We start from the raw sequence: 27,805 nt of genomic DNA, 5'->3' as shown, positions 1-27,805 counted from the left end.
TACATGTATAAAGAAGCTTAACTGCATCAAGTTTGAAGATTCATTATGACAAGTCTCCTATCTGATGGCAACTTAGTGGTTACAACAAGCCAAGCCTCCCGCAACACATCATTGTAGGATCCCAGCCTGAAAGCTCTCCTTTAAAATAGTCGTAAGCATCGTTAGACTGTGACTCAAATGTGAAGTTTTGCGGATTTCATATTCTGATGGAGCGTGACCTATGGCAGGCACTGGTACATCGAAAACTGAAACAGAAAAAGGATGTTGACAAATTGGTGAAAACAGCCATAACGTCGAGCTGACCTGCTCAGAACCTACATAAACGGTGGCAGGGTTAATTCAGCTCTTTACATACTATCGTATACTATACTTTACCATATCATCTGCCATTAACCAGATACATAAAGATCCCATCTAAGCCAGGGTCCACATTATGCTCCAGAGACTGCCCACCGTCGACTCCCCAATACGAAACGAACCTACTACACACACTCGTGAAAACAGACAAATCCTTCAGATTTTTTGTCTAAAGATTAGATCCATCACATAACCTGGTCAACTATCAGCTGTGATGTAGAAGATTACCTATTTTCCTTTCCTCAAGCTTCCCCATTCCAGATAAGACTACACTGAATCACCTCCCCAATACGAGGCCGGATACCGCATCATCCGCGTTATTTACTGTAGCGTTTACAGCACGAACTTCACATTAGGAGACATTATTAGTCAAACAAACTGTCCTAGTCTCACCTCCTCAATCTCTCCGGTAAAACTTGGATATCCTTGACAAGACCCCAGCAGAATACCAGCCTGCCTCCTCTCGATATTACCTGCAACAGGGCACAGGAGGACGGTAATACTTGTCAAGCGATGGCGGTTTTAGTTTTCGTTTATATGATGCATTTTGTCTTGTGATAATAATTTTCAATGTTTGCTTTTAATTATATTATTCGTCAGGTGAAAATGGTTATTTTCGGTTAAGAATATGATGGTAATATTTGTCAAAAGACAATGATTTTATTTTCGGTTATATGATAATACTCGTTGAGGCCATAAAATGTCCGAGTCCCGTGATGGGATTCGAACCACAGACCTTCTGAGGAGGTTAACACCCTGTCAGCGAGTTGACAAGGTAAGGATGTCATTCATCTGTGGGCCTGCTACAGTAGTATTCTAGTCATGCATTGTTTCAGTGAAATGTTCTAGTGGGCCAGTCATGCCGTGAGCCCAGCTTATATGTCTACCATGGGAAGCTGAATGGAACGAGTCCATCAACTTCTTGCCTCACCTGACAGAGAGAGCACCTTCTGTTTGCCGTTGACCACGCCCTTGATGTGAGACCCGTCATAGGTCAGCTGGATGTTATTGAAGCCAGGTCGCTGCGGAAATACATCACAAGCATGTACAAACATCAGAGTGTTTGATACCACACAACGTAAAACAATGAAACATGTAGTATGGTACACAGTTCCCTGCGGTAACTCTGGGTGAGAGTGGGCCACAAGAAGTAATATTTAAAACGGGGATAGTGTGGTTAGACCCTTTGCTCATATCTCCAGTAAGCAGCTGACCTGGTCCACATTCGCTAGTTTACAGACTTTCGTAACATCGAAAAGTTTCGGACTGGAGCGTTAAGCAACATTCATTCACTCATTCTCTTGCAGACATCATCGTCTGCACAGTGTCTGCACAGTGCATCGGTTGCACACTGGGATGTGTCGTATACATCAAACACCAACATCATAATGTTGTTTAGACCCGTGAACACCCGGGGTAGAATGGGACTTCAGCAACCCATGAGGCTCGCTGACTTGGTTGATACATGTCATCGTATCCCCTTTGCGTGGATTGATGCTCATGATGTCAATTACTGGATTGTCTGGTCCAGACTGGATTATTTACAGATCGCCGTCATATAACTGGAAACTTGCCATGCGGCGTTAAACAACAAACAAAAAGCTAACAGTTATATATTAAAGTGATCAAGATGACGTCTGTGCCGGTTGATATCCTAGCATTGCATCCACCGCCTGCGTGGGCTAATGGTAAAGCGTCCGCCCGGAGAGCGGAAGGTCCGGGGTTGGATCGCCGGCCGCGTCATACCAAAAGACGTTAAAAGATGGTACTTGTTGTTACCCTGTCTGGCGCTCGGTATTATGGGGCTAAAGTAAAGACTGGTCGGCTCGGAGTCAGTAAACTGTGGCATTGTATCTCAGTGAGATAGAACTATAAATCGGCATTAATCCGGACTAGTACAATCAGACACCCACAAACAAACAATCAAACAAACAAACAAACAAACAAACACACACACGTCCATGCTCGTCGCAATATAAGTGCATGAATCGTGGACGCGACGTTAAACCCCATTTCACCCCGCTTCTAGTTTGCCTTGTCATGCTGCCGCGAAGTAGCTTGAATATTGCTGACAGCGACGTACAACACCATTGACTCATTCACTCACTATCCCATGATGCTACCTACCGCTGGAAGCGACAACAGGACTGCTCGGGCTGTCCTCTCCGTCTTCAGAGAAAACACGACTCTCTTCCTCCCGGCCAGAATCATGATGGAAGGACCCTCGCCATCCCGGCCATTGCAGTTTGTGACCAGCGCCTGGTGTGGGTTAGGGCGCGCCTGTCGTCTACGTCTCCGCAAGCTGCGTCTGCTGATAACGTGACCCCTGATAGGTACAAGGTCATACTGGAGTGGACCGATGTAAGTCTTGTCTACTTGGACGGGGACAGAAAGTCCACCGGCTGTTCCTTGTCCAACAGAAGTTGCTGAGGCCCCGCTATGTGACGTCTCACCAGTACCAAATGTCCATGAGTCACCCGAGACTGTTCCCGAGACTCCCCGAGCTCCGGTATTGGATGCTGCGGAAGAGGATGATTTCCATGTTCCTGAAACTGTTCCAGACATTGTTCCTGCTCCTCCCCCTCCACCACCTCCTCCTAAACCTGCTGCTGCCGCCAACGCCGCTGCAGCTGCTGCTCCTGCTGACCCTGTCGCTAACCCTGCACCTCCTCCTGTCATTGTATTCATCATCATCTGTTTCAAAGACTCTGGCATCTCACCCGTGCCTGAATACACCTTCCCATCGGGGCCGGTCATCTGCCACTGAGTGTTCCCCGCCGCGGCCTGCAATAGATGGGGTGGAACCTCACCCGTGCCAGTCTGCACAGTACCATCAGGGCCGATAAGAGACCACTTGGAGGAGGAGGCGATCACCTGTCCAGAAGTAGGTCCTTGTAGGATATTAGTTGGTATCGCCCCAGTTCCTGACTTAACTGATCCGTCAGACTTTCTGATCGACCAATGGGCTTGACTTCCAGAGTCCATACTCACTTTCTGAATAAGGTCAGCTGGGATGGATCCAGAACCTGTTTTAATGGATCCATCGGGAAGTTTCAGGGTCCATCTCGAGCCGACGCTCCATCCATCTGCCCCACTCGGAGCAGCGCTTCCTGTCTGAGTCATTACAACCTTTCCTCCAGGTAATGATCCACCCAGCCCTAGACCTGCACCTCCACCCATTATCTGCATACTTCCGCCCACGTTATCTACTGGTCTTCTAATAGTACCTGTTATGTTAACATTGTGGTTTCCATTAAGGATATCTTGAGGTATGGGCCCACTTCCTTTCTGCACTGATCCATCAGAGCGGGTGACAGTCCATTCCATTGTACCTTGGACCATGCTTTGGGGGATGGATCCATAACCTGTTTGGACAGAGCCATCTGGTTTGGAAATCTGCCACCTCCTACGAGTGTTGGCCGTGCCTCTCATTACAGTAACACCCTGCCTGGTCATTATATCATTGTAGAGGTCCTCCAGGGCGGACGGGGGCATCTCACCCACTCCCGATGTTTCCTTTCCTCCTGAACGGATGATCTTCCATCTTGTAGTTCCTCCAATATCAGAATGACTGATGATTGTGCCTGAAATAGTTCTTGCAGTGACCCCGCTTATAACATCAACAGGGATCTGCCCAGTCCCGGATTTGATGATGGATCCGTCAGATCCTAAAATGTACCACATAGCCGAGGGTCGAGGAGCAGATGATGGAACAGTCATGCTTCCACGGACTGAATATACTTTCGATATCCGTGCTACGATGTCATTAGGAACATTACCACTGCCAGTCTCGAACACCGTTCCGTCAGGTTTGTGGACGGACCACTGGAAAGGCACGCCCCCTGCTCCCATGGTTTTGCGCACCGTCCATATGGCAGCAGACACTCCTGGTGTCTGTGGCACAGCACCAGTTCCTGACTGAAGAATGGTGCCATCTGACTTCATTGTGTACCATTCCGTGCCCCCAGTAGCAGCTGGAGTTTCTCCTGCGGACATTATCCAGCCAGCCTCAGAATCTGGTCCTGTGAAATCACCAAAAAGGGAATCTTGTATAGCGCCAGTTCCAGCATTCACAGGTGCTGTCTGGCCTGTACTGGTTCCTGACATGGACCACGATCCACTAATTCCGGTTCCGGTATCTGTTTTTGATACTGTACCAGTTGGTTGACCAAATAGACCCCCAAATAGAGCGTCCTGTATTTCCCCTGTAACAGTGCGCCTTGTTCCAGCCGGAACTCCACTAGGAACAACCGGCTTACTGCCCATTCCGATGTTAGAAGGGACTGTTGGCGCCCTAGTGCTGGCAGGGGTTGGTCTTGGTGTTGGGCGTTCTGATTTTGGTACCGCCCACTGATTATCGCCACCAACACTTCCAGTAATCACACCTGTTCCCGCCATCGTACCCGTAACAATATCAACAGGTACACTTCCCATGGGAGTTCCTTCCATACCCCCGAAGCTGGGCCCTTGGTCCAGCGATCCTTCTGTCATTGTCCATCCATCTACTGGACCTGGTTGGTCCACGGTTGGTCCAGATGGCCCACCAAATGTTTGTCCTGTCATTTCAAAGTTGGTCCCAACATACTGAGGGCCCTGGTCAAACGGCACTTGGAAGTCTTGTGTTCCAGTATTGAAATCTGTAATGGTGGATCCTGTTTGAACTGACATCCCACGATTGACAGCTTGGATATTGGGTATGTTGACTCTCGATCCACCCAAACCTGGTACTGGCATTCCACCCACAGGGAACCCAGACTGACCAGTCATATCGGGTTGCATCCCAAAGATATCAGGATTGATATCCTGAGCTCCCGGCCAAGTAGACGGTGTTGTTCTCTCTGTCCACTGTGTACTGGTTGTGGTCGTCCACGCCCTACCCATGTCTGGCCGAACCACGGCTGGGCGAGTCCCCCTTTGATCGCTTGTTATTGTCTGGTGGTCAACATGAGGACGGGTTTCTCCCTGTGTACGCCTTTCAGTAGCAACCGTACCACCTACTATGCTCCCTCCAGTCAATATCCCACTGTCCCTACCACCTGATGTACCCCGAGTCCCACCAGTCCCCCACCCTGTCAGTGTTCCGCCCATCATTCCGCCCTGCTGCCCACCCGTAATGCCACCTGTCATTTGACCATGCTGGTTATCGGTCTGCGAACCGCGTGTCCACGACCCTGATATTGTTCCACTCATTTTTGCACCCTGCGACCCACCCGTCATACCACCCTTCATCTGGCCACCCCGAGTATCTGTCTGCATACCACCCCTCGTTCCACTACTTGACCACGAACTTGTCATCTGACCGCCCCTTGTGCCACCCTGCGTACCAACGACGTTACGTACATTCCACGCTCCCTGCTGTGTACCATCCGTGGCTCCTGTGAGAGTGTTGCTACCTTGTGACGATGATGTCCCATGCATGCTGAAACCCCCGTGTCCCGACACCATCTGAAGCAGGTTCATAGGAATTCGTCCATACCCAGAGTTCGCCACCTGTCCGTCTTTGCCTATCAATTTCCACTGACCAAGAGCCCCAGAGTTTGTAACCATCTGCTTCGCCAGTGTCCCTTTAATAGATCCCGTTCGAAGGCCGGCTAAAATATTTTCAGGAATCACATCATAGCCAGATTTCATGACCGAGCCGTTGAGATCCAAGATGTACCAAATAAAGGATCTTGTTCCGGACAGTTTCGTAATCTTGTCCTTGGTCAGGACCCCTGATCCAGATTCCATAATCTTGCCATCAGATGAGAGAAGATGCCAGGTGGAACTGCTGGTAGGCGCAGTGCTTGTTCCTGTCAGAGTGTACCTGATAATGACCCCCTTCATTGACCCCTGTTTAATTGCCCTGAGGACATCTTGTGGAACGACCCCAGTTCCAGATCGAAGTACCGATCCATCTTGTCGATAGACAAACCACAAATGCTTCTGACCATTATCAGTGAATTGGATGATGATGTCCTTGCTTATCTGACCCTTGCCGGACTTCAGAATCTGTCCTGTTGGGGATAGGATCTGCCAGTTTGCGTTCAACCCAGAAATCTCGGCGATCTGCTTCACCAGGGTCCCTGAAAGTTCTCCCCGGATCAACAGCTGAAATATTGCCTTGGGGACATCTCCGTTCCCAGATCTCAACACTGTGCCATTGGTCCCATAGACGAACCACACAATCCGCAGCCCAGTATTGGAATTGAAACTTCCGATTCGTCGTAATATTTCAGGCGTGATTAATCCGTCCCCAGATGTAACGACTTGCCCGTTGAGTAACAGTATCTGCCATACAGCCTTAGTGGACGCAGATCCCCCGGTGATGATCTGTCTAGCCAGTGTACCTGATAATATTCCTTTTCGGATGTCGTGTATGATCTTAGCGGGTATGCTCCCCTTGCCTGACCTCAGGATATCTCCGACCTCACTGACCAGGTACCAAAGAGTTCTGTGGCTTTGTCCCTGTGCTGCGATACCTCCCGTTCTTGGCGGCATTCCTGGTTGGGCCAGACGGTACTTCATGTTGATAACGAGCTTCGAACCGTATTCGATGCCGGCAAACCTCCATATGTTGATGTTGCTCTTGCCGTCAAATATGGCTTGTCCCTTGCCAGTCAGTTTAACGTTCGTGACACCTGCCTGGACATTGTTGCCGGAGTGGTCAATCACGCCTCGGTCAAACTTGTAGTGGACGGAGGGCTTGCACACTGTAACACGCGAAAGACTTTATTAACATGTAGTCGTTCATTGTTAGACACAACGTCATCTAGTATTGATATCAAGTTTATTTAAAGGGAGACTCCACGTTGCAAATTCCAGTTCTAGGCCTAATTAGTGTGTAGGTGTTATTAGGGTGCTTATTACATTGATATACACGACGGTTTGATGCTGCTTGCTATGACTGCCATTTAGCAAGAAACTAGCGCCCCTTTAACACAATTGCTGGATGACGGCGTGGAACACCAATACCGCTGTGCCCATATATAAATGTTGGGAATCGCCTTGCCCGAAGAGTGAGCCTTTAACCCAGTTAGATATCTCACCGTTTCTACATTGGTAGAAGAACTGAATAACGAAAAAGATATCCCAGCTATGTATGTATATATAACCATGAGTGTTATCCTTTCTGTGAGAAAGTACATAAGGTAACGCAATCCTATTTCGTCTTATTTACGGACCAGTTTCGTTCCGTAATATTCCCATTGTGTTGGATGAGGGTTTTTTAACCTCTTGTGTGCACGTGAGAGTGACATGGTCGATCGACATTGGAAACACTGGGAACAACGTGTGCTCGAACCTTAAAATGAACCTGAGCAAGACTTATGAACTTTTCTGACTGTATTCATGTTTTCATCATGCGTTAATAAACATATTCATGACGACAGATTGTATTTGAATCACCACTGGTTCCATCCTCCGCATCACCCATCATGATTCTGTATAGTTAATTGTTCTATTAAAATTATATAAAGACTTTTTAAGTTGAGCAACCATAGTCATATTACTGCCCAATCACACCCAGCACCCCCCAGTCCAAACTCCCTCACTCATACACTCCGTGCTGCCACCTACCCCCCGATGTTGTGTTGCCTGCGTGAGCAGCCATGATACAGTTGCAAAGGTTCTGGCTGAAGACGGTGCCCGGGGCACATGGCCGCACCATGTCGCCGAACCCAGGGATAGTCTGGATGTAGTTCCTCCGGTCAGGGTGGGTCTTCAGAGCGCAGGTGCCTGCCAATGATGACCAACCAGATTAGTTCCACTTCACACAATGCTCCAAAAGCTATGCCTACATGTTTAAAAGATCTGTCTATATCAGAAACGTTTCACTTACGCATTCGTCAGATCCTGGGGGAAAGAGTTTTGGGGGATGTTCGCACAAATTATTGAAGTACTGATTGATAGAACGTTTACGATGAGGTTCCGTTCTGTTGTATTTTTGTGATTTACAGAATATCTTTTAGTTTGCAAAATGGATATCAAAATGAACCGAACACGACCCTACTACTGTAGGCGACATTTATCGCCTGTGAGACTCTGCGTCATTGTCTCTGATGTCATGGATCGTTGCTCATGCTATCAGTCACTGGTTGCCTGACTGAGACTTGGCTATCTACAAGCCACCGTGGGATATACAGATAAATACTATTAATTGATTTGCCTAAAATGACAGTGGATGATACGGTGAAGTGTATTAGTGTGCGTAATTTTGTCAGGGTTGAAGACGAGGGACATGTATGTTCCTTTGGTGTCAAGGGGGTTTACACTCTAAAACCATAACGTTCAACACAGACATAGGTGAACATTGAAGCACGACCAACTTATCAATGACTTACTATCAGGAAAGTAGTCCAACACATTCTGAGCTCAGGTCATCACCATAAAATAGCCAATCACGGGCCTGGAATTCGAGCTCACGCATATGTTTGATACCAGTTATCTCAAATGGGTTTCTCACCCACAGGTGTGTAAGGTAGCTGGTGATAGCGGCTCTGGTGTCCGCCAGCTATGTAACTTACTGCTGGGAGATCCGGACGGTGGGTCCGGGGGACACTTCTCACTGCACGTGGGGTCCTGCACACAGCCAACACTGGTCAAGTACCGGGTTCCCTGGGGACAACAGGAAGGCACGGAGTTACCTCCCTTGCACATCCAGTAAGCGCGGCAGCCATTTCCGTTATAGTTGTGGACGGTGTTGTCCCGGCGTTTGCTGCAGGGATCTGTGAATGGTAAACACGCAGATGGAGTAGACCGAGATGACGTGTACGTGACGAGATGCTTCAATTATATACATTCTGATGTCACAATGAAATATATGAAACATGCCTCCCTGAGAGTCACCTTGAGCTGAACAACAGAGTGGTCTTGAAGGTCGTGGAGTTGGTAAATCAAAGGAAAAAAATGTTGATATATGGGCAGTTCATTGAGTCAACCAAGCACAATATTTCCTTCTTAGGTAACAAAATACTAATTCAAAGAATATCAGCTTAAACAGAGAGTGATACGGAAAAGACTAATATTCATATTTCAGAACCACATGTCAACACATTCTGAAATATTCTGAGGAACTTAATGGTAAAACATGAAATGTGTTGCTTAGTGTGGTGAACCATCGGTACCTCTGTAGCAGCTGACGAGCTCCGAGGGCCTGCAGCTGATGGCCTTGGTGTCCCAGTACTGACCGAATGGACACGGCCGGACCATGGCGCGGAATCGGGGCCCCTCGCGGAAGCACTGGACGTACTTGCTGCAGTCCTCGGGGTAGGGGTTGTATCCGATGCCGTTGTCGATGATGCACCCAGTACACAGCTCTGAAAATGGACAAACTACTGAAACGTCGAGTCCACGGATTCCTGTGTGCTGAGTCTAGACAGTATAGTCTGGTGTCTGTTTCCAGTCCAGATCTTACACATGGAGAGTTGACAAATAAAACTTCATTTTATTAACTGAAATCACAGTTACTAGTCTCCCGTTAAACGAGAGAAGTATGGTACCTATACAATTGTGTATCTGTCGACGTGTTACAGTCCATAGTGCTTACGTCTGTGGGTTCGATGTTCTCGAGCTACTTCTCCGGTAATGATGAACTGATTGATGTAAATGGACACAATTCGTCATAACACGTCCCATTTTAATTCTGGAAACCCAATTGTCCAGAAACTCTACGGTCTTTGCCCAGTATCGGTCAAAGGTATTTACAAAATTAAACATGCTGTTTCATGGGAACATACCAAGGAAGAAAAAATGAAATAAAAATTGTTCAAAAACTCAATATTTACACTATGTCGCCCATGGGCCTACCCATTGGCGAGAATATGTTCCTTTACTTAAAACTCATGTTTTTGTTTCGCAGCAAATACATATATGTAGTTCTTTCAAGTATCATGACACAAAATTTAACTCATTTTAACTTAATTCAACGATTTTATAGCGAAATTGAAATATTTCGCCCATGGAAATACAGTTTTGCGTTTCTCGACACTTTGGCAGAAGTTCTCCTTGCTGTTGAAATGACCTACCCGGCATGATGATAGGCGGCATGGGCGTGGTGATCACCGGTCGTGGCGTGGATGTCGTCGTGGTGATAGCTGCAAGGACATGGATGTAGGCCTTCAGAAACATGACATATTTCATCAGTAAACAATGAAGGCGTTACCTTTCCTTGTGACTATTATCGGGCTACTTTGTACACAATGTAGACGTCCCTATAGGGACCAGGCTGAACAGGCTTAACTGCAACTACCAAGCATAGTTCAAATATAAGATTGCTACGTACAACAAAATACATATAGTTACAGACAAATAATGAATATTATTGTTTATCGTTTTTTAATATTACTTTCGTATATACTTGGATAATGGGTTAGGAATAATTAACTTGCAGACACACTGACAGACAATAGTTTATTTCCGTCTCACCTCTGTACAACATGAGATCATAACAAGTAATGCGTACATACATGTAAAATGTACAGAACCATTCCAGCATGTTTATTGAGTGACATGACATGATTCAAAGTGACATTGCTAACAGTTTTGTATATAAAGGATGCTTTCTCCGACTGGGGATTCAAAACCTTTTAGCACACGAAGAGCATATGTTTGAATTTTGAAATATGTTTATGATTTTTTCTCTTTCTGACAAATTAATAAAATCTGACCATTTATCAACACATGTAGATCTTCCCTTATGTCATCTAATAAAAACTCATTTAAACAGAACATGCTCCTAAACCCGTCTGGACAGTTAAACAGTTTCTCTCTCGAGCGAAGATTTAACGAAACCTGATCAACCTTTTACTATCTAAATTAAATATGTATGATACTTAATACAGTTATACCCCATCCACATTCGTATATATGGCCAGTTTGTTTTCAAAACAGTTATTAATGTTCGTCATACGCTAAGAAACGTTTAATTTGGTGCAATATATAACTGTGATTGTTTTTAACATATTATTTATCCATAACATGTTCTTGTCGCAATGTGACTGAATCATTGACGATGCAAAGATAAATATTACCCGACTCACTCACTCATTAGTGTCATCTTCAGGGGGCAAGGGAGTTAACTGACCATAAAAGCCCAGTTTCCGCCCTTGCCGAACTCGGCTTGAATTAAGGAATTAAATTTTGCTGGTCTAACGAATAATCAAAATCGCGAAACGAAATCGACATTAATAAACAATATGGCGACAGCCGTGTCGATTGCAGGATTCGCAGAGCATGTGTACAGTCAAATAGAATCTTTTCATGTTTTTAATCAAGGTGTTCAAGTGATTTTGATGCACTTCGCGAGATTAGGCCAATTTTATTACAAAAAGATCTTCATCTTCGATCAGGCTGTCTTGACTGGGCGCCGCTACTTTGTTTGAATCAAGTGATATAAAGAGGCGGAATCTGATTGGTCAATATGAGGGACATGTAAGGGAAATAACCCGTAATCGCCACTGGCGGCTCTACGATCGAATCACGAAATTGCAATTCGGCAGGTGTGGAAACTGCTCTTTTACACTCAGCTAACTCCCGTGGCTGGGGAAGATGCATGAGATGCACTCCGTGAAGATCCGGGTCAGATCTGGTCCTCAGCATCCCATGCTTGTTGTAAGAGGCGATGTTAATGATGTCAATCACCTGATTGTTTGGTGCAAACTTGATTATTTACAGCCCCCCGCGATATATATATCATCGATATATATAACATCGCCTCTTACGACAAGCATGGGTTGCTGAAATATATATATATATCGCGGGGGGTGTAATTAATCAAGTTGATGGTTAATTAATATGGTTGATGGCGTTAAACAACACAGACAAACAAACAACACTAGTGTCCGTGTACCCGAGACCAGCATCTATGTCATTCCTAACCTTTACAGATGAGTTCCTTGAGAGTCTGGACAAGTCCTGCCAGCGCTCTGAAGTCTTCAACACTGAACAGCTTCCTCCTTGAACTGGCGATCCCCTCGAGCTCGTGCATGTAGACCTGGGCCCCAATACCCACAGCGATCATGATGACCCCCTCCTTCTGAGCCAGCTGGGCCTGAGCTATGGTCTCCCTGGGGTCCTTGCTCTGCCCGTCCGTAAGGACGATAGCGATCTGGGGTACGCCCTTGCTTCGGCGTCCCTGGTTGGCCAGCATCTTCCTGACCTCCTGGATGCCCAGAGCTGTGTTGGTGCCGAACCGGGGGTGGGTCAAGCGGCCTGCTAGATGATTTAGGTAGCTTTTACTCTTGTACGGGGTGAGGCCGATGACGTCACCGACAAACGTACTGTGAGGGAAGAACAAATTACTTTATTTGACAAGATGTAACGCAGCACTCTACTGGTTTAAAATTCGTTTTTTTTTGTTACGAATGTTGACAGGTTTCGCACGTTAGGAGGAATGTTTTTACATGATCATTAAACCTGGCAACATCGTTAACACTGGCAACATCATCAACACTAGCGGCATCGTCAACACTGACAACATCATCAAAGCTGGCAACATCGTCAACACTGACAACATCATCAAAGCTGGCAACATCGTCAACACGGACAACATCATCAACACTGACAACATCATCTGGCAACATCGTCAACACTAGCAACATCATTAACACTGCCAACATCGTCAACACTGACAACCTCATTTGGCAACATCGTCAACACTAGCAACATCATCAACATTGCCAACATCGTCAGCACTGACAACATCATCAACACTGGCAACATCGTTAACACTGCCAACATCGTCAAATGATTCTAACTGTCTCGCAAGGCTTCTCCTTGCTGTTTTCTCTTATGTACATGTTGAAATTGAAAAGCGAAATATAGAATATATATTATATCTTTTATTGTTGTTGCAACTGGCGGAGTCCTACTGTACGTAGAAAGTTCCAGTTAAAAAGGTTTATCCTTCACTGCGGTCATGGAGTCGTAGGGTGTTCGACACCATGAACTATTTCTGATTGTCGTAACACGTGTACCTGTATACTATCATGCCGACGTTGATGAAGTTGGGGTTGATGTCGAGACTGTTGATCAACGAGGCTACGAAATGCGTTTCTCTCGCCCAGTCCGGGGGCTCAATGCTGTCAGACCCGTCCAGGAGAATGGCGACATCGGCCGGCATATTGCAGTTCAACACTGGAAATAATGGCGGCGACAGTCATATACTTATCCATCTGTGAGTAAGTGATTATTGCTTCACGCAACACTAGCGCTATACAGCAATAAATGACGAGTGCCTAACTTTCAGTTCCAACGTTCAACCGCCACAACCAACTTAAAACATATACGGTTAAACTACACACGATATAGAATCTTTTTAAAAAACATGTTGCAATAAATACGCCTTTTAATAACATGCATTTATTGAATTTAATTCAAAGATTGTGTGCGTTAATAAGCTGGTCAGTTATTCAACAACTTCCTGTCAAGTAAACGATCAAACCGTTCATACAGAGTGACTGACGTCACCCTGTTAATATAACCGGAATGTCTACCTGTCTACCTGATTAGAAATGCTTCACGGTATCACGTGACAGATGATGACAAGTACAGGGGGGTGCGTGGAAGGGTCTCCCCCAGAGAAAGTCAATGTCCAGTTTATCCAGTTTTGTTCATCTACATGTTCATATAAATCCCCTGTAAAGATCCGGGATATAACTGGTCTTCAGTAACCGACGCTTGTCGTAGGAGGAGACTAACTCAGTCAGGCTCGCTGACTTGACTGGTGCATGTCATAGTATTCCAACTGCGTGGATCGATGCTCATGATGTGAATCACTTCATTGTCTCGTCCAGACTCGATTATTTACAGACCGCCATCATATAGCCGAAATATTGCTGAGTGCGGCGTTAAACAACAAACAAACATATAAATCCGGTTTCAAGTATCATCTACAACACGCTGACCAGAATAACATCTATATGGAACTCAAGCTACAGTTTACAGTACTTAAATATTTCCGGAGACTTTTTTTTCTTTTTCTTATCTTAACTTGTTAAAAGTGCGTGCTGGAAACGACGATACCACTTGATAGGATAGATTCGGGTTAACCCTAGAAAAACAGCCAGCTCTGACGAAAACTCTCAAATTGTAGTACTTCCTGTAGTACAGCACTGTTTCTAACAAAACAGCTTTAACATAGAAAGGTTCACCTTCTGGTGGAAGTGGTGTCATAGTAGTTGTAGTCGTGGTTGTAGTAGTCGTGGTGGTGGTTGAAGTAGTGGTTGTGATAACTGCAACATACAATTTTAAAAATGGAATTCATCAGTTAATTAGAACAGAATCATGACTTTTCTCATAATGCATCCTGTGGAAAATAGTATACTTTTTCAAGCAAACTCCCAGCCCTGATGACTCGATGCATCGCGCAATAATCTTTATCAATAAAGTCTCGAACGTGATCTAAAAAAAACAGATTAATGTCCTTGCACATGACAATTAATGATAGTAAAACACAAAACAGTGTCAAATAACGAATTTCGGTACCAGAATTTTCATGTGAGGTGGGTGTTGGGAAATCCAAGATGGCTGTTACTGACGGTATACGGTCTCATATTAGGTCAGTATCAACTATCTTGTATTTTTACTGACGGTATACGGCCTTACCGAGGAGTTTTAAACTTTTATCGACGAGAGTTGATATATCTGATATCAAAAGACACGAGGGTGAGATTCTATTTATCAACCAACATCATTCTTCCAACTTTTTCAGTTTGTAGACAGTGATAAGCAGTGTCTTAAGTGTAAAAAAGTACTGCTAAAAGCTTCAGCAGCAGAGACATTAGTGATGTCATTTGATTGTGACGTCATGATAACAATGACGTCACAATGGTCTGCAAAGCATTGTGATCCAATTTCATTGCAGTGATATCTACAATGTAGATATCGCTTGATCTCACCCAAGCGATATCGCCTGTGGGAGCCAGTTTTTGGATGATAAATACATTTATTACCCACGTGGTGAAGATACAGGTGGTAAGATACTAAATCCGTACGTCACACGTGTGTCGTACAAGGTTGACCTTGTTATATTCGTTTTGAGTGGATATCCGTGACCTCTGTCACACCGGGACTACTTTTTTCATTCATAAAAATTCGCGAGACGTCATTCATTTTGCAACTACAAGGCAGAACTGAAGCAATCTCACGAGAGCGAGAGACACTTTATTAAACCAAAAAGATAATCACGCGCTTGAAATTCGGTTTGCATTCTATATAAGTTATGCATAGAGCTTCTACAGACATTATATAATCGAGCTATATCCATTTACAATGTACGACTACCGATCGAGCGTGACGCACCCGACCACTTTCAATCTGATTTAACGGATAAGCGTGGTGAAATGAAGTCAGTTTAAACTATCTGGACAGATATCTAGACTTGTGCCATCAGTGTCCCCTCCGAAACGTATTTTGTAGCAATGTTTCGGGAGTTGTTTGCTTACGACTGCACGACCAGATCACTTAAAGTGAACATTTCCGATACAAATCATTCGAAAACTCCGTAGATGTGTGTCTAACTTCTGATTATGTGGCCCAAAATATCCCAAATGTGAACAATAACATTCCCTATCTCTAGCGTAAAACGCTGTGAGTAGATCACGGTTGTCTTTTCTTATTCCGGTGGTGACCTTGCCCTTCGATCGTTCGAAGCTGTCACTGACATGCAAGCAGACTTGAGTTTGTTGATTTTCACGTCTTCAGTATAGGGCGATATAGTTAACATGAATGTCTTTGACGAACACTCTGAATTCCCTCATCCAAAATGGTACGGGCATGATGTAAATTTAGCTGATAGTTCAAGGAAACGGAACCATTTTGATTGCACAGACGGGACCCCGGCAGTGCGAGTGACCGACTGTCAGTCCGATATTCAAAGCGCGGCGCCAATGCGACTTTTCAAATTTCCTAATACCTGTCCTGCGCACTAATAACATAGCGCTTGAATTACCATAAGTTGAAGAAATTCTTCCAAAAGGATCTTGAGCGTCGGTGCTGTTTTGTTTGCAAACACAACTGCAGGCGCATGTTGCCAATCCGTATGCATAGACATGTCAACAATGCCCATATTTGGGCATATATCAATATTCATGCGCAACCAGATTTTGCAACCGGTTTCAGTTTGGTCTGTCAACGAACGAAAGTTGTTATGTATTCACACTTTGATATATATTTAACGTGGGCAATAAATAAAATACCACACTCATTCTTGTTAGATACCATTTCGTGAACATTCTATGGTATCTGACCTCGCTTTCGCTCGGTCTGATACCAGAGAAAGTCTACTCGTTACGTAGAAATGGTATCTAACGAGGATGAGTGTAGTATTCTCTTTGTATCATGTATCGAGAGATATATAGTATGGCAATAACACGCATCATGACCGCCTTATACCATCGCATCAACACATTGATACGCCTTTCCGTTCAATTATCCTAAAAATGAAACCGGTTCTGAACTAAATTGAAAGAATAGAACATCCATTAAGTGCCGGTTCATTACAATATCGAGCAATATACACAGAGTCGGCGTTTTATAGAGACAATATGGTATATATTTGTGTTACACACTCACCCCAACAGATGCTGTCCCGGAGACTCTGAACCAACCCAGGCAAGGATCTGAAATCTGTTACGTTAAACAGTTTCCTTTCAGAGGTAGCAATCTCTTGCAGCTCATCGAAAAAGATTTCGTTCCCAATACCGACAGCGATCATCGTCACGCCATCGTCCCGCTTGGCTGCAATAGCCTGTCTGATGGTGTCACGCGGCACCGTGGATCGACCGTCTGTGATGACAACAGCGATGTGAGGGACGTTGGGTCGACCCTCATAGCGGAACATCTTTCTAGCTTGCTCAATACCCTTCGCGGTATTGGTACCGTCCCGGGGCTGGGTCAAGTTCCGTACCATCTGCTTCAGGGTCCATTTGTTCTTATACGGGTTCAGCCCGACGACGTCACCGATGAAAGTGCTGTATACGATGATGCCGACGTGGATTGCTAACGGTTCCACATCAAGGCTGTCAATCAGGATCTCCACGAAATTTAATTCCCTCAGCCAATCAACAGGCTGGATGCTGTCGGAACCGTCCAGCACGAAGATCACGTCTCCGGGGACATCACATTTCATCACTGGAACGACATTTGAATATAACTGCAAACTCCGCACGGGTAGAGTTTAAGAATAGCTTTTGATATACAGACGGCCAGAAGCCGTGGAATTAGTCCCCGTCAAAAGGTTATTCACGCATTAATTTGCATTTCTTAAATCAGTAACTTTGTTTGAAGACCTAGTTTGAAGTTGTTTTTAAATGCCAATTTTAGTGGACATAGTGCACATTAATGCGTACACGTGAATCTCTGCGGGAGAGTGCAGGATTTGCAGGTGAAAATACAAGAAACAGGCCGCGCTATATATGAACAGGTAGATGATAATAACGGTAAGGTAATCAAATAAGCTGACACAGCAACGAAACATTTTAATATACGATAAAATTAAATAAATACATGTAAATATGTGCAAAAAATAAGTAAAGCTTTAAACAAATGATATAAGAGTAAATAAGTAGAAAATGAGAACGAAAAGGAGAAGATAGATAAATAAAAAAATATTAAAAAAATGTTTTTTAAAGTTAACAGTTTATATGAAAAACAATTCCGTTTCTCCGGTCACAGTCACGAGTTAATTGAATACATAGCCACAGCTTTGAATGTTAAGAAAATGCATAACTTAACATGATATTTTAAATAATGTGCAACAAATATGTGTTAATTATGTGAAAATGTTTTATTGCGTTTTAGGGGCGGTCGGGTAGCTTGAAAGGCTAAAGCGTTCGCTCGTCACGCCGAAGACCCGGGTTCGATCCCCGACATGGGTACAATGTTTGAAGCCCATTTCTGGTGGCCCCCGTCGTGATATTGCTGGCATATTGCTAAAAGTGGTGTAAAACTATACTCACTCACTCACTCACTCATTCATTACGTTTTACACATAGATTCTTTATTATACCCTTTATTTACGTTCGTTATTTTATTTCTAGATTGTGTGTGTCTTTCTGGCTCCATGGCCAATCTGATCACTCTCGTATATACACAGGTATATCCCGCTGTTGCGACACTCGCCAACCGTCTTTGCGTTATAAATCCTTGTTTTGTCTTCTTTATTTTTGGTTTCTGGATTTTGGGCCCTAAATATCACGTCAGTAAGTCGAAAATAAATAAAATATCCAATTTAAAATATTTCTTTTTGATTTCCTCAAAGTGATAAGTACGTAGGGGAAAAGAGTGATGGCGTAAGGAAAAGGAATTGTTCGCTATCCGTTGTGTTTTGAGGTTCATGCGATACATTATTTTAGTACTTTAGATATTTTATTTATTTTGATAGCAACAGATAAAAATATTTGTTTTAAAAACGTGTTACTTATTTCTCGGCGTCGGAATAAAAAAACCCACCCCGCTGATTTTCTTATTTTACATTTCAATTTCGGCGGATTCGTAAACCAGGTTTTAAACAAAAGTCTTGCCTAGTCCTAATCCAGGTTCAGGAAAAGACACGGTACCGTAACAGCAGATGTTCTGAATGCATAACATCACCCATTTACGTTTAAAAAATTATTTGTGTAAATCACTTGGAATCTTTACAATTTTCATCCCTGAACCTAACAGGTATTTTTTTATATGACTAATTTAGATTTTCTGCTATTCAGAGATCACAGGGCAAACAGAAAAAGATAGGTTTATGAGAAAATAAAACGTTATTATTCAACCGAGCTGCTAATAACCAAATTTAAACGACGTGTTATAGGTCTACAGTATTATATTCGTTTGCTGATATGGTGCTTTGGGAATGCATTAAATTCATGAAGCTTTTTGAACTCTGGGTAGACTTGCATTAATTTGGTGACGCATTAATTTAAAATCAACAGTATTTGCTACGTTATTTCTAGTTACAAAGGTTAAAGACCGAGGATAACTTACGCTGCGGTGAAACGAGTGAGACGCTCCCGAGGGTAACGAAAATAAACACCCAAAGTTTCCAAGTCTTCATCGTTCAGGAATCTGAAAAATACATCATGCAGTATACAAAATCCAAGAAACAACGACAAAATCAAAACATATAGCTTAATTAGCATTCATTAAAATCTATTTAAGGTACGAGGAGCATACCCGAACACAGAGCTAAAACAGTAAAATATGCATGACAGAAACGACTTCCACGATCTCACGATCTTACCAAGTCAGATGGCACTTATTGTACGATTGATATTCCCAGCATGTTCCCGCATGGTCAGCGCTCAGTAGCGGTCAGCATCCCGATGACCATATGAATTAATTCTACAACTGTACCACAGCTTCTACTTATGCACTGGGATCCCACACATACCACCCTCCCCCTAATATAAGCCCGGGGACCCCCCGATACGAGTTGATCTTCTGCGTTGCGTCACGGTGACAGCGGTGCTGGAACCCCCATGTAAACACGAACTGTTGCAGCATCCTCTGAATAGGTTCATTAATAAACACGACCGGGTGACGTCACGACTATAGACGTGCTAGTGACAAATACATGTTCTTATAGCGTACCCCGAGTTGTATAATAGACCGGAAGTGACGTCATCATGCAATGCACATCCGGTCAGTGGCAGGACGTGTGAGAGGTATGCGGGTTTGTTCAATTCGGTAACAGCAGCTTAAGAGATTATTGGCTCACACACATAAGTGGGAGTTTGAGCACGATACTGTCATTACAGGTACCAGAATAAACCATTAGCGGGACAGTCTCCTACACGGTCACGAACCTACTTCATCAGGTGATGGTCGTTTTAAGTACAACAGCCGCTTGGTCGCCGACTTAGGGACTCGGGTTCGAGTTGAGGACAGTTACTGATTTGGCTTGGCGGTAGATCTTCATCTCATCACGTATATAATGAACATAGACAAACGTAGCTGATCATATAGTTTATTGGGACAAATGTAGACAAACGTAGCTGATCATATAGTTTATTGGGACAAATTTGGACAAACGTAGCTGATCATAGAGTTTATTGGGACAAATTTGGACAAACGTAGCTGATCATATAGTTTATTGGGATAAATGTAGACAAACGTAACTGATCATATAGTTTATTGGGACAAATGTAGACAAACGTATCTGATCATATAGTTTATTGGGACAAATGTAGACAAACGTAGCTGATCATATAGTTTATTGGGACAAATGTAGACAAACGTAGCTGATCATATAGTTTATTGGGACAAATGTAGACAAACGTAGCTGATCATATAGTTTATTGGGACAAATGTAGACAAACGTAACTGATCATATAGTTTATTGGGACAAATGTAGACAAACGTAGCTGATCATATAGTTTATTGGGAAAAATTTGGACAAACGTAGCTGATCATATAGTTTATCGGGACAAATGTAGACAAACGTAGCTGATCATATAGTTTATTGGGACAAATGTAGACAAACGTAGCTGATCATATAGTTTATTGGGACAAATGTAGACAAACGTAGCTGATCATATAGTTTATTGGGAAAAATTTGGACAACCGTAGCTGGAGTAATACAATGTTTGGAGTACGTGGGTTTCTAGGTGTTTAAATATCCAGAAACCCGAAATAGAAAAACGTCCATTTTGAAATGGCAGATCTATAAAGCCATTTGCAAACGTATCTCTGTCGTAAAAAACAAGCAACAGAACAAGAAACGTCGCGCGCAAAGTCTTTTTCATCTGATTAAATTGTTACAGAGGTATAAATACCAAGGGATCAGCTTCCCAAAAAACACATGAGTATAAAGAATGGAGAGAGAGAGAGAGAGAGAGAGAGAGAGACAGAGAGAGACAGAGACAGAGAGAGAGAGAGAGAGAGAGAGACAGAGACAGAGAGAGACAGAGACAGAGAGACAGAGACAGAGAAACAGAGAGAGACAGAGACAGAGAGATGCCTTAATCTGCTATAAAGCAGAAACATACCTGGTATGCTTGGTGAAGTAGTGAGTGAAACCCTAGTTCAAGTGTAGTCAAGTGTATTTTTGTTAAATAATGTTTTTAAAATGTTGATATATATTTCCAACAAGCTTACCTTGGTCTGGCTCACATTAAATGTCCATGTGTAACTCCAGTCCGTCGTGTAGCGAGCCACTGGATCTGAGCAAGCGATCTGCCGTTGGTCTGCTTGTATCCGGTGTGGCCCAAACTTGTCAAACTGCAATTAAGAGAAACGTTTACTTATATTTGACCCCTGTACACTTTGATGGTGGCAGATCGAGGGTCCGGCCCCTCGGTAGAGCGATGTAGCCCGGGGGGTTGGGATCCAGGGTTACATGTTTCCACACAGAGAAGGAAACCGTTTCATCCCATCATGATGGATGCTGCAGAGGCGAGACGCTTCACGTGACACTCGATCGTCTTTGTGCGTCGTAAGATACATTATGCAAATGTAATGAGCTGTTGTGGATATGTTTATGTGAATACGTCGAACCTTAACTTTAACATTTTGGTAGAAGAGGGATAACGTAGTACATGATCGTTTCGGAAGCAGATTTCCCCGTTACCACTAGCTCCCATTCATGGTCGAAACGCAAGCAACCGCGGCACATAGATCCCCACCACTCTGTTGTTTTTTTGTTTAAGGAGGCGATTGAATGGAATCGTATAGTCAGGCATGGTGACTTGGTTGATTGCGTGTCATCATACCCGAACTCATTAATCGTTGTTCGTGTTAACAACCACTGGTTTGCCTGGCCCAAGCTCTATTCCTAAAAGGACAACTTCGTATAGCCCGACTAATGCGCCGTACAACAAAGTTCACTCACATCCTGTGCAAGAGCCTCTCAGCTTCTCGAAATGAACTTCTAGTGGGTGATTATTACCGATTGTGCAGACTTACGTCCCTTTTGGCGTGCCACAAACCTATGATCGTAAGTTCGAAATCCAGATTCATCATATATAATTTTCTTGGAATGACAGCGGACCCGTTGCCTATCGAGAACTTTAAATACATTCACCATCAACCAATATCTCAGTTACCAATATAACTTAACTCCTAAACCCCCAGAGAGTTAGTACAGACAACCCCATTTTATAACTTTCGTTACTGTGTCATCTTCTCTCTTACATTGCTCTGCGTGTGTGCGTGCGTTTGTCCGTGTGTGCGTGTGGTATTTTTGTATCGAGATTAGATATTATTTTCAGCTACAGCTAAAAAACCAGACACTATGAGTCGTAAGAGGCGACTTACGGGATCGGGTGGTCAGGCTCTCTGACTTGGTTGATGCATGTTGGTTGATGCATGTCGTTGTATCCCAATTGCGTGTGTTGTGTTCCTCCTAATAAAGAAGCTCACATTCATATATTCTCTCTCTTATGTGAATTCACATCTAAATGTCATTCAAAGACTAGATACTTTCTAATTAAAAGCTATTAGCCTATTAGCCTAAGAAAAACACCTTGCAACCATGCCATTGTTGTGGCAGGCATTCCTTTCAATAGTCTGAAGCATAAATATTTTTTTCAAGACATTTCGGGGACTCTATATTTCTTTCGATAAAACCCCAGCCCCTCGCCCTAGAATATCAAATCATCGGCCCCTCCTCGCGCGAGCACTACAGTATAAAGATATTTTACACATCGTATAGGTCCCGTCGAATATCAGTCGTTTTGCTATCTGCAATTTGCTATCATGAAGTGTCCGAGTGAGTACATTAATCACGCGTTGCTCTCTTGGTGAACGCATGCTTCTGGAGAGACTTCCTGGACAGTCTGTCATGGCGACGTCCCCGGAAACAAAGACACCGTGGTTTGAGTGACACGGTACATACGAAGTGGCCACTGGCAAAGTGTGTCCTTTGTTTGTTACAGATGTGAGTGAGTGAGTGAGTGAGAGAGAGAGAGTGAATGAGAGAGAGAGTGAGTGAGAGAGTGAGTGAGAGAGTGAGTGAGTGAGTGAGAGAGTGAGTGAGTTAGAGAATGAGTGAGTGAGTGAGTGAGTGAGTGAGAGAGTGAGTGAGAGAGTAAGAGAGTGAGTGAGAGAGTGAGTGAGAGAGTGAGTGAGTGTGTGAGTGAGAGAGTGAGTGAGTGAGTGAGAGAGAGAGTGAGTGAGTGAGTGAGAGAGTGAGTGAGTGAGTGGGGTTTAACGCCGCTTTGAAAAGGACTTCAGTTATAACATTCGTAATTCAATCTATATTGTAACGCCAAATCTCCTATTCACTCCACCCTGTTCTTTCGGACTTTGACATTTTATTTGAGCGAAGTTTTGTTTCTTTTGTTGCCTAAAGAGTGTATTATAGATAATGAAATGATTATTACAAAAGGAAATCAAGGGTTGGCACAGTATATGCCGCCAGACCCGGGTACTAGAAAACAACTGATTCCATTCCGTATTTAAAAAGACATTGTGACGTTGGTCGATGATTCAGATGACATTGTTTAACACCGGTAGGGCAGGACATGCTCTGCCTTCTTGAGAACACCTGGTGTCATCAACGATTTCCGTTGATACGTTCATATAATGTTCACCACTACTTTACCTTTTACGCTCGTTGGAGTGTGTTTCGGCGGGTCCTCGAGACTGGGTAGTCCCCGACGTTGACGTTTCTATGTCCATGTGCCGAGAACGCCACTGAGAAAAAGAAGACAGTGAGAGGATCTGAGGAAATCTTGTATTTCTGAATTTTAACATATGACTCAAAGGACGGGGAGCTGTAGTCAAAATGAGGTTTAGAGCATTTTATTTTTCTACATTCAAAGTTAGAAGCTGAAATATGAGAGCAAGCTTTAGCTTCGGAGTTTTTTGTTTACCAAACCTGGCTGTTAAAATACTGGAGTACGAAAGCTGCGTTGAGCTTAGATCTTTCAATGGTAGACATCGAGCTGATTTATAAAACAAATACCCGAGCTCAATCAAACGTCACGACCGAGCAGATATTTCATATTCTGAAACCTCCTGATGTAAGCTCTTCCATCTTCAAACCAAAACTCTCATCCTGACATATAGTTACTTTTGTCCAGACATGCCTTCACATTTTGAAAATGTTCGGAACCCGAGTTTCTGATTCTCATGCGTTTAATAGTTTAATAATGATTCTTTAGTTTGAAGTTTACACGATATACGTCCTTTTCATTGGACGAGAGGCCGGTCACATGACTGCGAAGCTGACGTGTATAAGCGTATTAACGAAACACTTTTTTCACGAGATTGTATTCTAGAAATGACATAAAACCACTTCCACATTCCCGGGGAAATCCTGGGGAATTCATTAATCTACAAGACCGCTGTATGTAGATCTTGTACTCGGGGCTTGTGCTTACATTGGAAACACTTGAATATTCTCGGAACTACCCATGAATAAATGTAGACACGTAAAGTTTCTACTGTAAGGAAGTCCAAACTTCAGCACCTATGCGACACCTCTTTATAATCACCTCTGCTAGTGGATCCATGATGATTAACACCTCATCGCAACAGATTCATTAACAATTTCGGAAAATTCCCCATCACATTGATCGTTTCGGCCATTTTGACGTCTTGAAGTGAAATGTTTTACGACCCACTACCACGGTGACTGACGTATACCGAGGTTGTTTGTAACAGGCAGTGCTCAAGTAATGTTTGTTTGTTTGTTTGTTTGACACCGCACTCAGCAATATTCAAGCTATATGACGGCGGTCTGTGAATAATCGAGTCTGGACAAGACAATCCAGTGATTGACATCATGAACATTGATCCTCGCATTTGGGATACGATGACGTGCTAATGATGATAATGTTCAGATCTGAACCAAACTACAAAATATGTTACTGTGGGCAAGTTTGAGAATGCATCTCTCGATTTCTGAAACGATTTTTTTCTGCGATGCAGGTAGTTGTTAAATGACCGTTAGTTTAAACATGGACTCTCATGTACCAAATGCAATTGAGTATTATTCAGATATCAAATAGGGACATAAATAATTATCAGAATTGACTTTCACCTTGTGTGAATTCATTGGAGTATGAACGGTCATAGAGTAAGGGCCAGACATTGAACGAAGGTCCCGCGTTCATACAGTTTGTCTCTCAGGAGCATTCATTGTAACAGCCATCTGCATAATGCCACGCCTGCGTCACAGGGCCATATGACACAGTTGAACAATCAACTCAACTCGTAAGGGTGCACGGGAATCACGCACGCACGAATACGGTGTTAGCGTTGGGCGTCTCAACGTGCGTGATTCTCGTGCACCCTTTCGAGTTGAGTTGATTGGTTCAACTCTGTCATATGGCTCTGTGACGCAGGGGTAGCATTATGCAGATGGCTCGTTCCGCCCGTGACGAACAAGTCTGGTTGTTGATGAAATATAGTGATAGCTAAATAGACAGATTTTTTATTTATGCACCGATTGTCTTTAAATGTAATATCCAGTTATGTATCACTGTTTAATAATCTTATACCAACTTTGACTGGAGTAGGTCCGTTAGTTTTTCAGATATTGTAGTAAACGTCGGTACCTTAAATTACCTTCCAGACTCCTCTTACGGCAAGAATAGGTTGCTGAAGACCCGGATCTCTTACACATATGTTTGAGAAGGTCAATTTGATCGCCATCTTTAAATTCAGCCCCTCTGCAAACCAGGACATCATAGGCCTGGCAACTACAGAGATTACCAGGATCCTGTGTGAACAACATCAACAACAACAACAATGAGTGAGTGAGTGAGTGAGTTGGGTATAACGTTGCTTTGAACATTATTCACGGCGCGTCAGCTAACTATCACCCAGTCGTCTAAGGCGTGGCAATTCGCCGTGCATAGTTGCGTCCCTTGGACACGCCAGAATACTAAGGTTGTGGATTCGAATCTCTGTTCTCCTGCATGTGTTTCTAGGTTCGTCAGCACCATACCCGTGCTCGAGGGTTTCACCGATGTTGTAAACGGCTGAAGCCTGCATCACTTCGGGCTTTCCCCCCACATTATTCTGATATAACTGGAATACTCCCCAAAGCAGTGCTAAAAATCAACTCTCTCACACTCGCACTTAATGTGGGAGGAAAGCCTGAAGTTATGCACATCTCAGACGTAATAATAATAAAAATACGTGCGTAAAACAAGCCCGAGAATTTTCAGACAACTCTGATATGAAATACCACGTTACAGTTCGTGGCAGTTCATCAATCCTGTGACGACTCAACCAACATCAAACGTTCGCGTTTTCTTCACAAACCGGTTTGTCTAGGTCCGCATGGTGCTGCTATGACACAGGTCGGGCAAACCGGTTTCCGAGTCACGTAGTCACACAGGATAAGCGGCCACGATGCTCTATACGGTCTGGGAATCGTGACTTACTATGTGAGGGGTGTCAGCTCTCCATACTGTATGGGGATGGGGGACAGAGACAGATGCTCAGTGCTCGGGGTTAGGTCAGACTGACAGACACAAAGGCCAATGAACGCCAAGGATTACTAGCAACAAACTGTTTTCTAACAGACGTTAACATTATTTTATTTAATACTTAGGCATTCAGCGACTATGTATGTATATGTGTGCATAGTCTGGTCTTAAACCTGCAAAAAAATGGCTAGTTTCCAAACTCCATTTCCGAGTACAGGCGAAACTTAACACTTCAACTGCACTTGCTTGAAAATAAACTCTCCAATAATTGATAGGTGTGGACGTGTCAGGAGACGTCGTTACGGACGTCATGCGAACGTCAACACTAGGTGACAATGGGGGTGGGTCTGTTATAGGGCGGAATCACTAGGACTGCCAGAACGCCACTAGGTAACAATGGGGGTGGGTCTGCTATAGGACGGGATCACTAGGACTGCCAGAACGCCACTAGGTAACAATGGGGGTGGGTCTGCTATAGGGCGGAATCACTATGACTGTCAGAACGCCACTAGGTAACAATGGGGGTGGGTCTGCTATAGGGCGGAATCACTAGGACTGCCAGAACGCCACTAGGTGACAATGGGGGTTGGTCTGCTATAGGGCGGAATCACTAGGACTGCCAGAACGCCACTAGGTAACAATGGGGGTGGGTCTGCTATAGGGCGGGATCACTAGGACTGTCAGAACGCCACTAGGTAACAATGGGGGTTGGTCTGCTATAGGGCGGGATTACTAGGACTGCCGGAACGCCACTAGGTAACAATGGGGGTGGGTCTGCTATAGGGCGGGATCACTAGGACTGCCGGAACGCCACTAGGTAACAATGGGGGTTGGTCTGCTATAGGACGGGATCACTAGGACTGTCAGAACGCCACTAGGTAACAATGGGGGTTGGTCTGCTATAGGACGGGATCACTAGGACTGCTAGAACGCCACTAGGTGACAATGGGGGTTGGTCTGCTATAGGGCGGAATCACTAGGACTGCCAGAACGCCACTATGTGACAATGGGGGTTGGTCTGCTATAGGACGGGATCACTAGGACTGCCAGAACGCCACTAGGTGACAATGGGGGTTGGTCTGCTATAGGGCGGGATC

At 44.0% G+C, this 27,805-nt stretch overlaps 1 protein-coding gene across 1 annotated transcript; it reads right to left on the bottom strand.

Annotated features, from left to right (window-relative positions):
• Positions 1-218: 218 nt before the first annotated feature.
• LOC139463561 (uncharacterized) lies at positions 219-19,381 on the bottom strand. Its single transcript, XM_071244834.1, has 13 exons — positions 19,312-19,381; positions 16,909-17,466; positions 14,487-14,567; positions 13,311-13,470; positions 12,214-12,614; positions 10,362-10,430; positions 9,462-9,653; positions 8,862-9,062; positions 7,915-8,073; positions 2,485-7,049; positions 1,289-1,379; positions 751-830; positions 219-245 (listed from the first exon to the last, which is right to left on the bottom strand). Exons 1-13 carry the CDS (start codon positions 19,379-19,381, stop codon positions 219-221), a joined length of 6,654 nt encoding a protein of 2,217 aa, XP_071100935.1.
• Positions 19,382-27,805: the final 8,424 nt, after the last annotated feature.

The sequence above is a fragment of the Haliotis cracherodii genome, unplaced genomic scaffold (assembly GCF_022045235.1).
Source record: "Haliotis cracherodii isolate W230 unplaced genomic scaffold, xgHalCrac1.p SCAF_16, whole genome shotgun sequence".
In the NCBI taxonomy this organism is placed as follows: Eukaryota; Metazoa; Mollusca; class Gastropoda; order Lepetellida; family Haliotidae; genus Haliotis; species Haliotis cracherodii.
The sequence above is the reverse complement of the archived record's forward strand: the minus strand, read 5'-3'. Positions and strand labels throughout refer to the sequence as shown.